The sequence below is a fragment of the Triturus cristatus genome, chromosome 7 (assembly GCF_964204655.1).
Source record: "Triturus cristatus chromosome 7, aTriCri1.1, whole genome shotgun sequence".
Taxonomy (NCBI): domain Eukaryota; kingdom Metazoa; phylum Chordata; class Amphibia; order Caudata; family Salamandridae; genus Triturus; species Triturus cristatus.
The window spans coordinates 1,062,240,548-1,062,255,460 of record NC_140590.1 but is presented as its reverse complement, the minus strand read 5'-3'; the positions used below and the strand labels follow the sequence as shown (position 1 = coordinate 1,062,255,460).

Genomic DNA, 14,913 nt, shown 5'->3' with positions numbered 1-14,913 from the left:
GGAAGCCCCGTCCGCCTTTAAGTGCCTCCGGGCGCTAAGAGCTGCCACAGGCGCCTCCTGGCGCTCAGGAACCTGGGGAATGGAGTCCCCCCAACAAAGCAGGGTGAATAACGGGCCCTCCCATACCGCATGCACCAAGTGCATGTCTCCTTACACTGCTCCCAGCTTGCGGAGCTATTTTTTTTTTTTAAGCACTCCATAGGAGTACTTGTGTTCAGTCTGTCTCCCTTGTACACATACACATGTACCACTAAAATACATGTGCATGTACATAGGTGAATGCATTTCTTGTTAAACACTAGCAGCACTTGTTTAAAAAAATAAATTAAAAAAAATAATTCTCGGTCCGATAATATTGGAGCACTTGTTCCGTCCTCCATCTTGCCATAGTGCTACCACCAGCCGATGGTATTGGAGCACCTTAAGTGCTCACCAGTTACATTACGCAATGACACATGCTCCATCTTGTTCTTTGTTTTAAAGCACTCCATGGGAGTGCATTGGTTTACAGGCTGTCTCCCTTGTGCACATATACACATACCACTAAAATGCATGCACGGGTACAAACACTAATGCATTTCTTAAAGTTGTTAAAACACGAACAGCACTTGTTTATTTTTTATTTTTTTGCAGGGTCCGATGATATTGGAGCTCGTGTTCCATCCTGCCATAGTGCTAACACCAGCCAATAGTATTAGGCCACTTTGAGTGCTCATCAGTTACTTGGCACAATGACACGCTCATTATCATAGGCAGGGAGAAGCGCAAGTGATTTGCCCAGAATCACAAATTTTTCAGCCGACCCAGAGATTCAAACCTGGTTCTGCAGTTCCCCTGTCGGCAGCACTGGCCATTACGCTTCATCCACACCTCACTTTAGAGCTCTTCAGCGGTTTCTCACTATCACTTCCACATATGTTCAGCTAGACTGTACAAGTATTGGCAAAGCCAATACGTCTGAATGTCTTTTAGCCATGTTGTCTAGGAGCATATCTGTTGTTTAGAGTGGCTGAAAGTCAGTGAAAAAAGTGCTAGGATGCAGCCAGCGCAGGCCACCTCAAAGCACATTTTTGCGTTAAACTCAACATGGGGTGGGGGTAAGAGACTCTGTGTCGGCTCAACATCCTGGGATTCTGGGCTTTCAGTAACTTTCAGCTATGCTGAACAGCAGATGTGCTGCTAGAAAACAGGGCTAAAAGACATTTACATTGACAAGGCCAATAGCTCTGCATTGCTGCGACCTATTGGCTTTGCCAATGGTTGTTTTTAAATTTGTGTTCTGTTTTGAAGTCAGTGGTTCAGTTCATGAAGTGGCAGACACCTCTGGGGAAGGTTTGCTCCCTAAATGTGTCTCCTATGCTTACATGCTTCTGCTCTATGCTGAGGGGATCAGAACACCTGTTGCCTCTCGTTGCTGTTGATGGAAAATGTTTTAAATAAAAACTGAGAGCAACTAAACACATTTTTATTTTTAATGAAAGATTAAAATTAACTACTATGTTTAGAATAAAATCCCAACTTTTTGGGAATTCGAAAAGAATTCTAGGAGTACTCTTGGAAATAATGCAACTGTTGCAGATTTCCAGTACTCCCAGAACTGATTCCCCTAATGGAAATCTAAACAAGTGTAAATGTCGAAATACTGTAATGTGATGCAAAAATATATTTGCACTTGAAAACATTTTTCCTAGTTTTCGACGGGGAATAATTTTCGTTTTGGAGAAACCCCTTTCTCTTACACCTCTATTGATTTTGGTGGTGTGTCCTCTCAATTACCAATCTGAAAACGTATTTTGTTGTTCTTAGCAGGGATACATTTACATGTGTTTCAATGGAGGAAGCTTCCTGCAAATTTTGATGAATACAAGCTTGTATTTGCTTTTTAAAAAATGGATGTCCTTAGGAACACCACAAACCCACCCAATTCTAGATTTGCTCAAACGGAGATTAGACTATAGTATCAGAAATGCTGAGGGAGAAAATTCTATTTTTCTGGATTAAACCCTACTATTCCACATTCTTTGAATCGGAGATTCAGTTTTACTGTCTCATACTGAGATTTTTCGCATACCCAATTTGAACTTAATGTACAAAAACTTTTACGAACCAGATACTTTGATGGGAAATCTAAAACCCCCATTGTCTACTAGTTGGAGTGTGATCCTGAACGAATCAAATCTATGCATGATATGAAATTCTATTAATCTCTGTTCACTAACCTTCTCTCATACTTGCTGTTTTTGCAGGCTGACAGTCAAGTTGACCAGGTGCGGCAACGCTTCTATGAAGTCTCTCTGGAATATGTCTTCCAGGTGCAGGAAGTTCAGGAGAGGAAGATGTTTGAGTTTGTTGAACCGGTAAGTGCCTAAGAAAGGAGGTACATGGGTACAATCAGGGTGGCGATTGCATGCTAATACAGCGCTTAAGAGAATGTACAGGTAAGAGCTTGCATAGGTAGAAAAACTATTTGTTCAATTTTTCACATTTATTGTCTGTTGTCCGGGTTTCCATTTGTCTCTTAAGGGAAAGCCAGATCTAAAGAGTAATGAGGCATGTATAACTTCCTGATCTCACGCACCTGTAGATAGGCAGGCATAAGAGCCTTTTGATCAGCTGGGTACATTTTTATGCTATACATTTCACACTGTTAATATTCTCTCCATGCAGTCACCCCTATTTGGAATGTTCACGTCTTCCAATATTTGGAATAATTTTCACATTAAGATTGCTTTTTGTGAGTAAAATGCGTTTCCACTGGAGAATTCTCATTCTCTAGTCATATACTGGGTTCTTGTTCTATCATAATAACTTTGGAGTTCAAGGTAGTCTTGCCTATGTGTACTTTTCCAAATCTGCATTTTATGAAGTAATTCGGATTTTAGTATCCTAAATTGTAAAATTCCTTCGGTCGTATGTTTTGTTAATTTTAGGATGCAATACCTTGTCTCCTCTTATCATATTTGTATAGAGTCCTCTTCATATCCGAGGAAACGATAGGTAGAAAGGTCTTTTGAATGACTGAATTATTTCAGCTTTTTTTTTTATTTCAGCATCTATATATACATTTTTTAACAGATTGTCAACTGCAGAAATTAAGCAAGCTCATTAGCATTTGATAAAGGTGATTCAAAATAAATGTTATGTCTAATTAAAAAAAACTATTACAGCATCAAACACGAGAAATATTCACATATTTGAATGTTATTACAAAAAAAATTAACGTGTTACAACCGTAGCAATATATCAAGTCTCAGAAAATTCGTACAGCCTCAGGACTCCTTAAACCTTTCCTCTTCTGTGACTGGAAAATATTTTTAACGGATTGGTTTGTGATTATTAACAAATATTTGCTTGATATAATTTTGCTCATCATGGAAGATTTTTCACAAGCTCTTGTGAACTGAATAAAGAAGTAAAATGAAGATACAACTTGAAGCGCACCTAAATGTAGGGGGAATACGAAAATAATAATGAGAAACAAATCAGTTTAGATTCTGTTAAGAAGAACTGGGAACAACATAAAATAAGATTAAAGGGAAATAATGTGCAAGAATAGTACTTCTATGTAGTGAACACATTGGGTGGATTACTACCCGTTGAAAGGAGAACATTTGCACACCTCTCGAAGTTCCTCCAGTTCACTGGCATTGTTGGGGAAAAATGTTGTCAAAAACTCCAACAAATGATTCAGTCAAGAAGTTAAGGATCAGACACTGAGGAATTAGAGCGACCAACTACATCTGGAGTGTCAAGGAAGACCTGTTCTTTTATTTTGAAGGGGAAATACAAAGTTGAAGGAAGACACGAAGAAAGGGAAGAAAAAGTAACCTAGTGATTTACATTTTAAGACGACTAATATCAGTAAAACAAAGGTACCAGAAACAAGATTATCATTTGTGTTCACATTATCTACTACAGCTATTGTGGCACACGTAGGACAGTTCCTACTAATTCAATAAGACTGTGGGTTTGGGCAACATAAGCGTCAAAACTGTGGGGGACTGTGTCCGCTCATGCCATCAAAATATGTTGACCTAGTTCCTGCCTACCTCAGTGTGCCATCTGGACCCATAAACCTTGCAGGGTACATGATGACTGCAACCTCAGAACATGAGAGCCCTAATTCCCCCAAGGAAAATAGTGGAAACCGATCTACCCTTTTGTTAACTTAGGCATACCCAAAGAGAGAGACAAGAAATACACGATTTAACAATTCAAAGTTTTTTTTTAAATCGCTGGATTCTTGTGTACTGCCTAGCAATACCTATTCTAGAGAGCATTGGGTGGATGCGATTCTGCCCGATACCTTATAGTGGCCTGACTCCTCATTTACCAGTGTGTGGGTGTCATACCTGACCCTGTATCAGTCAGTTTGGGTTGTATGTGAAACTCTGATTACTTTAAAGTTTTCTTGTCTATTTGCTGTACTCCGCTATTACAACAGATGGTGCCCAAAATACATCTAGGGTACCAAACACCTAGGATCCCGCACATTGTTGCATTGATCATATAAACATAATCTAGTGAAGGGAATTTCAGACATATTTCCAGTGGAATAAAACACAAATCATGTGTAAACCATCGCCAAGGGAATATTGCACAACATTGACTCATTTACAGTTTTTATGTTTCTGATTTCTCGAGAAAGGGGACCAATGAGTAGAAAACACAGAAGTTTAACCAGCATTGGCATAGCCAATAGGTCTAGCCTTTGGAACCTTCTAAATGTTTTGCCAGAGCTATTGGCTTTGCCAATGTATTTAAGCTATGCTGTAAAGCAGCATGGCTGCTGTGCAGCATGTTTGAAAAGTTATAATAAAGTGTTATATGTATTTTTGTTACCTTATGTGTAACCACTAAGACATTATATCGAACTGAACTACCCTATTAAAAAAAGTTAACATAAAAAATGTCTTCACGTTTTAGACATCAGTAAGACCAGTAAGCTTTCTCATATAGTGGAAAAACGTATTCTTAGTCTTCCATGGCACTCCCGGGGGGGGGGGGGGGGATCTGCTCATTGTTATATCTCCTTGCATGTATATATAAGTAAAGCTCACAAGCACAAATAGGTATGTTCACAATTGTAACACCCTTTTGAAATTGGGAGAAAATGTTTTTGTGGTTGTAAATTGCCGTTTTTTATTTTTGCATTGTTTTATAGCACAAACTGACCCATAGGTATTGGAATGCTTTATGTGAGCACCAGTTACATTGCACAAGTGCACATTTATTTTTGGTAGGCAGGGGGAGATTAAGTGATTTGCCCAGAATAAATAGATAGACACTACAATAGACACATTGAAGTATACTTCCATATTTGCAGAATAACGTACAAAGGCTAAGACCAGGGCCACTGAAATTATACAGCAGGGCTAAGTAAATTATGTGGCAGGAGAAGGCAAAATTACATCAACTCACCACAACTCAAACAGACTAGATATGAAGATTGGTTGATAAACACAAGACCTTAAACTCGCTTACAGTCACATATCACAGCCTAAACATAAACACGAACACAGACACCTACGGAGGTCAAACACAGATACCTGAAAACAAACTCTCGAAGAGAGACAATTATACATAAAAGCACACACAAAGTTAGACAGGGAGACATACTTATGGACACATAGTTGGACACAGACGTATGTATAAACCGAGAGACAGTTGGACACACAGCTATCGTATTAGAATTGCTTTTATTCCGACGTTAAACACACACACGCACATGTGCCACTGGAGATTTAGACAGGTTAGTCACGTTCCAAGCAGCTGTACAGAGATGTAAACACAATTACACAACACACGCCCGCCTAACATCGCTCTCTGTAACCTGTGGTGTAATAGGCGCCCCCCACCACTCACACACACATACTGCCCGCGAACCACCAGATTGATAAGACCATTTTCTTTTCCGAAGTGCTTAGGTTTGGGCCTGGGAGAGGCCAGCCGATGTAACATGGTGCATTACAGCACCTCTCTGAAAACAGATTATATCAAAGGTGATTACTGACTCGGGATAGTTTAACCCCAGGATTACCAGCCATGGACAGGTGGGGGGTGAGGGACAGGTGGGGGGAGGGAGGGGCAGTGCGATAAGGAGAGGTGTTTGTGTGTGTGTTGAAGGAAGAAAGAGGCAATACAGCAAGGTGGGGCTGACAGAGCCGATAAAGAAAAAAAATCAAGAGCGGGGCAGCGGTGACAAGGACAATATCTGAGGCCAGGCGAAGTGAGGGGCGCCGAGCTTTTCCAATCCATAATGTGTTCACTTCAGCTGTAACCTTTGGAGAACCGGCTTCGCCCCCTCCTCCCTCAGTGTGATCTACACACAAACACCTTTTTGTGGGGTGGGTCTGTGTGTGTGTGTGTGTGTGTGTGTGGGGGGGGGGGGGGAGAGTATCTGTTCTCATATGGATACCAATGAAAGGCAAGAGAACAGAAGGGAAATACAATAGGAGAAGGGAGCAAAGGCAGAAAGAGGGCGAGGAGACATGGACGAGAAGAAGGGAATGTTGGAAAGATGAGGAGAGAGACCGGCGACGAAGTAAGGGCATTGCAGCGTAGGAGGGAGAATGAGAAAATGAATGAAGTGAAGGAGTATAACTGGGGATAGAGAAGAGGGGAAACGACGGAATGCAATGGAATAGGGGTTGGGGCAGTGCGAAGGAGAGAAAATAGAATAGGCAAGGGATTGGAGGTGGGAGCGAAATGCGGCAATACGAATATTAACTTTATCCATCCAGCGCATCATACCGCAGTGTTGTTCCCTTTAAGTGAATCAGAAAAACAAGGAGTAAGAAGAGAACACGTGAAACTACAAGACATAAGTAGGCAGCAGTTCGAGAGGTAGAGTCTATGGGTGGAAATCGAGCAAGGAAAGGCGGGCGGGGAGCACGAATTGTCGGAGGAAAGTCAGAGGCAAAAGAGTGGGTGAAAAGGACGGGGGCGAAGGGAGGCTACATGGAGGGAAGTAGAGAGGGGGAGAAAGAGGAAAGGTGAACACGAGGGTTTAGGAAAACCGAGTGGAGGAGTGGGGAGAAAAGGACGAGAGGCTGCAGGGGCGGGAGGTGTGGTCAGAGAGGAGAGGTGGGGAGTGAAAAAAACAAGCTTAGCCGCAAAAGTGAAAGCGACCGTGCTGTGTTTAATTAGTATGTAACCACAAAGTCCAGACCAAATCTGGGACGAGGGAACCAGAGGCACGGGGTGCTGGGAGTCGGCAGCCTCCAACATAAACTATGTACCACAATGAAGCCGCTCCCAGTGAGGTGTTGCTAGTGCTAGTGCAGTTTTAGTCTGTGAGTACAGGCATCTCACAAAAAGTGAAGGACTGGTCTCGCACACCTCCTGGTGTCATGCTTCATCATAGACCAGTCCTCGCCCTCTAAAAACTTGGTTTGATAGAGGGCGGGCATACACCTGACAACAGGGATGTACTTCTAAACTAAGTGGGGGCCCATGGGAAAAGGTGGTGAGTTAAAAGGCCATTAAAGAGGTCAGCTTAAATTTAATAGTGCTGGCATCTATATGGTAGTTTAAAAACAGGTGATCGGTGTAATGGGGATATTGTCCCCCCCACCGCTATCAATGGGGTCAACAGGTTTCTGCCAGAAGGCCCAGTTGGGTCCGCGGCATTCATCAGGACCGTGATGAACAAAAACAACGGGCTCCACTCCTACCAAGCTCTGGTGAGAGGATGTCAACTCAGTGGGGTGATGTGGATCACACTCCACCGTAATATGTCTACATTTTTAAGCCCTATAATGAGGAATATTTTGCTGCATAGGGGGGGTCAGGGCAGGAGACCCCTTAGGTCAGAATGTGTGACTGGACGTGATATCTGCCTCTGCGCCTAGATCTGTGCACCTTCAATATCCTTAAATCTCGAGGTGCGTCGTGAAGAGAGTACTCCCATCCGATTTTGGCGTCAAAATCTGATGGGAGTACTCTCTCCACCATGCACCTCGAGATTTAAGACGAGAGTGAAGACTGGAGATAGTCGAACTTTCATTTAATCTGGAAGGAAGTGTCACAATTGGAGCTTATCTACTGGTTCGGTTGAGCATGATGATCGTTGACTGTGGTGGATAATGACCACACCATTTGTAGACTCCTAGCTCAAGCCCTTTCGAAGTCTTTGGTTATAGCCAATAAGACGAAACACGTGTTGGCATAAATTGTGACTGTCGGTAGCTTGGATGAAAAATTGTGACTGTTGGGAACTTGAATGAAGAACTGAAGCACAAGCAAATATCACAAGATACAGAATAAAAGATAAAGAATGAATACCTGAAGAATATCACTGTGGGATTCTATTATTGTGATGCACTACATGTTTGTGGTTCGGGAAATTGTTTTTGTATTTAATTATGCTCCAAAGGGTTTGCTTGAAGTCCTCGTAGAAGTGTCCTTAAACTATAACTTTGCAACCGCGACTTTCCCATAGAGTTGTACAGAGCACGCGGTCGTGTTTCCTCACTGCACCAATCCTCCGTGGGCTCCCTGTCTCACTTCCTTGGGTGGTTCCATGGGGTCTCAGCGATTCTACGTGCTCTAGGTACTGTCTAGTCAAGTTGTGATTGTTATACCATTTTTTTAGTATGATTCGGTCTCCCCCCTGGAGCCCGCTGTGTATTGTGCTACTTACGAATGTTCTATTGATTCAGTATTGTGTGGCTTTGTGTTCTAATCTTGTGCAGAGACTAGTATAGGGTTATATTAATAAATACATATTTTGTATATAACTACTGTGTGATTATCTTTTCATTTAGTCATTCAGGAGGTGATATTCTGGTAAAACAAGCTGATTTACATTCCTAACAGATAAAGCCTGAAGACTGCTCTCCACAGCTACCACAAGGATAGCTTTCTAAAGGTTATCTCTGACCTCATACATCATAAGGGTCGTGTGGACTGGTACAAGATGCCCACTTTAACTAGTGGACTGCATATGCCAGGCCACCTTCTCACATACCCCTGTCCCCACCACATCTTCAACCTCTGGAGCAAGACCATCAATGACAAGCTCAAAGTCCTGCACACCTCCATCACCATCACCTCGGTCTCCTTCTCTGAGGACTGGCAATACCCTGAAGTGAGACCCTTCTGAAGGGACCAACCCGCTAACACAGCAGAATCTGAGAACTACTAACCCATCTTCCTGCTTCCTTTCCCAGCAAAGGTTCTTGCAGGTAATCAACCAGCAACTCACCAAACACCTGGAACGTAACCTCCTGGACCCTTCTCAATCCAGATTCCGGGCCAACTACAGCAACGAGACAGCCCTGATCACAGCCACTGACGACATCCGGGCCTCCTAGACCATGGCTAAACAGCAGCCCTCATCACCCTGGACCCGTCAGCTGCCTTCGATACTGCATCACATCTTGATCAACAGACTCCACCACATTGGAATCCAGGATGTTGCCCTAAAATCACCTCATAACTTAGTGAATCAGTCTCCAACCATTTACCTCTGGATCCAACAGGATCATCTGTGGCATCCCACAAGGATCATCCCTCAGCCCCACCCTCTTCAACATGTACATGACCCTCCTGGCCAACAAGGTCAGATCGCACAGGCTCAACATTATCTCCTATGCCTATGAGACCTAGCTCATCTTTTTGTTATCTGAAGACCCCTCCATCACCAGAGCCAACTTCCACAGTTGTGTGATGAATGCCGCCGACTGGATGAAGGACAACTGTTTCAAGGTCAACTTGGACAAGACAGAAGTCCTTCTCTTTGTAAACAACACCTCCATGGAACGACACATGGTGGCCAGCTGAACTCTGCCCATCACCCGCCCTGACAGACCACTCCTGCAACCTCTGCATCATCTTGGAAGGACAACTATCTAGAAGAAACACAGTTAACGCAGTCTCATTCACCTGCTTCTACACCCTAGGTACGCTCCAAGATTTTCCGGTGACTCCCGGTCAAAACTAGAAGGACCGTCATGCAGACCCTCGTCACCAGCAGGCTCGATTACTGGAACACACACTAATTAGCAATCACCGCATGCCTCCTGAAGAGACTACAGATAATACAAAACTCAGCTGAAAGACTCCTCCTCTACCTCTCCAGATGAACCCACAACACACCGCACTTTAAGAAGCTACACTGTCTCCTTATCCAGAAGAAATGCCAGTTCAAGATGCTGACCCACACCTACAGAGCCCTGCACAATGAAGGACCAGCATACATCAACAAAGGCATGGCTTTCCACCAACCAACCAGACACCTACGGTCCGCCTCCTTCTTTGCAGACATCCCCTGGATCTGCTGAGGCAACAGCAGAAGATGCACCTTCTCACAGCTGGTGGCCGAAGCTTGGAACGACCTTCCCTTGCACATCAGAACTGCGTCATTGCTCTGGGAATTCAGGAAAGGGCGCAAGACCAGGCTGTTTGACTGAAAAGAGCATCACAAAGCAGCTAGCAACCACAGTGCCTTTGAGACCCTCATGGTTGGTTTGCCACACACTATGAATGACCGATTGGTTGAGGTATGGTCAATTAGATTTCCCCGGGGCCTTAACAATAATGGAAAGGGCTCAGTGCAGAGCCTACAAGTGCATCTTTTGTATACCTTCACATGCTCAACTCACCTATGCCTAGAGTTCAGCCTATGCAGACAATCCCTTGAGAACAAGGCTGCCTTTATGGGGTAGCATCCCAAAGACTGTGCCTCGACAGCATTTACAATGAAAGAGGTCCTGAAAGCAATATTTGCAACTGGGAGGAATCCATGGACAGACTATCTGTCAGCTGTACATGCCAAATTAAACCTGATCTAGGAAACCTTGGAAGACTGCTTAATCCCACTCTATTAAAAACCGTACTGAAGAAACGTGTCCTGCTTCTCACTAGGCAAGAAAACATCAATAATATAGAAGAATTCAAATCTAACATCAAGGCAATTATAAACTCATATAGAGAAAAGCCAATCCAGCTTTATCGGAATAGTGCACTGAGGAAAAACAAACTAAAGCATATTCTGTATGCAAGATTAATGGCCTTTCCAACCAAAAAGCTACATGCAAGGTGGAAATCATGTTCTGGGTCGGGCCAATGCCGACTGTCATCTAAGAGAAGAAACCTTGAACATCTAATGTGTATTTGCCTGGCTCTTCTTAACAAATTAAGCACTTTACTAAAAACCAGTCTTTCTAACTTACGTGGCATGCACCTGCAAAGAAGCTAAAGAGCTACCATCCTGAGACCCTTGCAGATCTGGCAAAGTTTGGAACATATATGGCCGTAACCCAAACATTGCTAAAAAGCCAGCCTGCAGTAGCTGTTGGGGGCACACAGCCTTGGCATCATCCTGCATTCCGCCTTACATAACTATGCCCGCGATCACTCCTGCTCACACAGCTAGCACTTTCTATAAAAAAAATACTATCTGAACCCCCATACTGCACTGGTGTCTCCTACGCAAGCATCCCTTGGCAACATAGGGCACAGTCAAAATGACCAAAAGGACGATGGATGCACTAGCGATAGGAAGGACCCCTCAACAATGGTGCTCTTGTAACATTGACTACACGGAGAACAAGCAAAGGGCCTCCAAGGACTGTTACCTTATTGGTGCCTGGAATGTTTTGATAAGTGTTGGACATTTGGACCTCCAGGCAGAATACTAGCCGAGGCAAGAATGATTTACTGTATAATATGAACTAATGCTGCTGGACCTGCATGGCTCTCTTTTTACTCTTTCATCTCTTTTATTTAATGTAAAGACTAAACTTTCGATTAACCTACAGAGATGCCATTGAATTTTAAATTTGGGTTTTATGCTAAGTATAGCGGATTTCATACATATATGTAGTGCTACATATTTTGTGAAGCGCAGCCTCTTTTTGTAACAATTTTAAGTAATTGAACAAATACATTTATTACTAACTTGCCATATTGGCTCTGTCATGGGTATCTTGCATGAGCACAGCGATTTCAGCCCTTAGCTCTTGTGGAGATGCCTGTGATGACCTGCATAATTGCTATCTGTAGTGAACATATAAACACCATGCCTTATCTGTCCATCTGTTCATGCCTCATCTGTCCAGCAGATGGGAACTGCCTCTAAAGGCCATTTCCTGATGATGGTACATTCCCACCTTACTAATGGAGTGGTCACTGCAATGAGAACCAGATGTTTTATCATTGCATGCTTCCATCAGCATCTACTAAAATAGCTCATCGTTTGTTGTCACGCATATGACTCCTCGATTCATTGCCTCTATATGAACTCGGTTGCCCCACTCTGCATGTTACAACAGGCAGTTTGCGGCTATCATTTGATATTAAAGTGGAACTTCCTGAGGAATTAATTTGGAATGTAGACGTCAAAATGGGATTTTAGCTGAAGGGTGAAGTTGTGCTGGGAGATGGAGTGAGAGGAGCAATCAAGGTCGATCTGGAAACAGTTACTATCCAGAGAGTTTTGAGGTGGAGAATGGAGGAACCTGAGTTCTTAAAGGGAGGCTTGAATTTAAGATTTAAGTGGTATCAATCAATCTGTGTTTTATAAAGCGCGCTACTCACCCGTTGGGGTCTGAGGCGTGGGGGGGGGGGTGCAGCTCCGGTTTAGTCGAAGAGCCAGTGGTACACTGGTAATTTAAATGTGTTACATTCATGAATGAATTAAAAATTGATATTTTGGAGAGAATGGTGGGTTCAAGAACATGCATGTTATCTCAGGTAATTATCAATGATTTTATCTTTATGGCAACAACATTATTTCACTTTATTATGGCACTGATAATGGCTTGCATCTCATTTTGAATGCTTCGTATTTAGTACTCCCTGTGAATAGAAGTAACACGTTAAAGAGTGCAAAACATAGCTATTAGGATGCTGCTGTTATGTAGATGGTATGATTAAGTCAGCGTGTCAAGAATAAAAAAGAGGGGCCAGCAGGTGTCCTCTCGCGCGGTGGGGGTGGATCCAAGGATGAGGACTCCCGTTTTCTCTGAGTTGAGCTTCAGGCAGATGCTGCTCATCCAGGAAGCGATGCCCTCCATTCCTTCCTGGAAGCTCTGCCTGGTGATGTAGGGTTCCTTGGTGAGGGAGAGGATGAGCTGGGTGTTTCGACGTAGGATAGTATGCGGAGTCTGTTTTCTGACGATGGTTGCAAGGGGGCCATGTCGCTATTGAAGAGCGTGGGGCTGAGGGTGATCCTTTGGGTACTCCACATCTGATCTCTGTGGGTTCGGAGAGGAAGGACGGGAGACTTATTCTTTGTGTTGTGCTGGAGAGGAATAAGAGGATCCAGTCTAATCCGTTCCCTGTATGCCGGCGTTGTGGATTTTGACGACTAGTGTGCGGCGGGAGACGGTGTTGAAGGCTGCTGAAAGGTCTAGTAGAATGACGGCTGCAGTGTGGCCTTGATCGAGGAGGGTGCGGATGTAGTCTGTGGCGGCTAGGAGGGCAGTCTCGGTGCTGTGCTTCCTGCGGAATCCAGATTGAGATGAGTAGAGGATGTTGTTGGATTCTGTGAAGTGCACTAGCTGGGAGTTGACTATTTTCTAGGTGACTTTGGCGGTGAAGGGGAGGAGAGAGATTTGCCTATAGCTCTTGAGGTCTGTCGGGACTGCGGAGGGCTTCTTGAGTAGGGGTTTGACTTTGGCGCGTTTCCAGTTATCGGGGGAACGTACCCGTTTCAAGGGTGCAGTTGATAGTCCATTGTAGTTCTGGTGCGATGGCGGAGGTGGTCCTGTGGAAGATGTGTGGCGTGCAGGGGTCAGTGGGTGCTTCGGAGTGGATGCTCCTCAGTCTTTGCAGTGTCTACTGTGGTGACAGGGTCCAGGTGCGGAGGGTAGGCTGGGTGGTGTTGCTGGTGGATGGTGTTGGGTTGGTGCCTAGGTCTTGGTCGTTGAAGTTGTCGTAGAGTGTCCTGATATTGTGGTGGAAGAAGGAGCTGAGTTTGTTGCAGAGGTCCTGGGAGGGAGGGATGTCAGAAGTTTTGCTGTGGGGTGTGGCAAATTCTTGTATGATGATGAAGAGTTACCTTTCCACTGCTACTTGCTGTGCTGGAGTTTGATCCTGACGCTGGAGGACTGAGGAAGCGTCTTGAGGCTCACAGCTAGCGCTTTGTAAGGCGCTACCTTTCGCCGGACCCGCTTCCCGGGTCCCGCTTCACGGTGCTGTGGTTTGCTGAATCCTGGACACATCGCACTGAGGGCTTTTGGTAGACAGGGCTGCGAGCGAGAATACTGCAGGACTCCAACTTCCAAGAGTCCCTGCTGTTTCCTTCACCCAATCCACCTGGTGACGCTCTCCCTGTAGGCCACGCCCCCCTCTACACCCAATCTATATCAAACGGGTCACTGCTCCTCTGCGCGGGAGCGCGCGGGAAGCGCCCGGGACAAGGGCGGGCCCTCTGAGGCCCTCAGAGGCACGAGAAGGCTAGGCTAGGCCAGTCCCCTAACATCTGTCTATCCGCATATTGTTCGGCCAGAGTACCCCCACCTGTCTTGTGACCTCCTCGCCCCATCTGAGAAATGTTTTAGAATGTTTACAACAATCTGAGAGGTTCTGTAGACATAGATTATCAGGCCTAGGATTAGTTCATTAAATTTATACCTTAGAGAAAACTGCCAAGTATTTCAGACTAGATGCACTAAATAGTAATTTCCCCTACACTTTTTATCGTTTCTCATTGTTTGTTAGTGATGATGACAAAGAAATTAAGGTCTGGGAGAATACTGGTAGGAAGATCAGGCTCAAAAACCAGATCGAATCCCCTCCGAAATAAGCTCAGCCAAGCCACTAATTTGAAAAGCACTTGCCAGCTTTTTAATCTTTGGGAAAGGGGTAAGAATAAAGATATAGTGGCGGACAATATGTCGGAGGATATTAAGGACTCTGGAGCTATCCATTCAGACATATTACCCAATACTTCGAGAGAGATGC

General features: G+C 44.2%; 1 protein-coding gene across 3 annotated transcripts in view; it reads left to right on the top strand.

The window, feature by feature from the left end:
* Positions 1-14,913, top strand: part of ARHGAP26 (Rho GTPase activating protein 26) — a 1,692,117-nt gene that overhangs the window by 362,664 nt on the left and 1,314,540 nt on the right. For all 3 annotated transcript variants that reach the window (XM_085618129.1, XM_085618128.1, XM_085618130.1), the window contains exon 6: positions 2,247-2,357. In XM_085618129.1, coding sequence (XP_085474255.1) covers positions 2,247-2,357 — 111 coding nt within the window. The remainder of the gene's footprint in view (positions 1-2,246; positions 2,358-14,913) is intronic.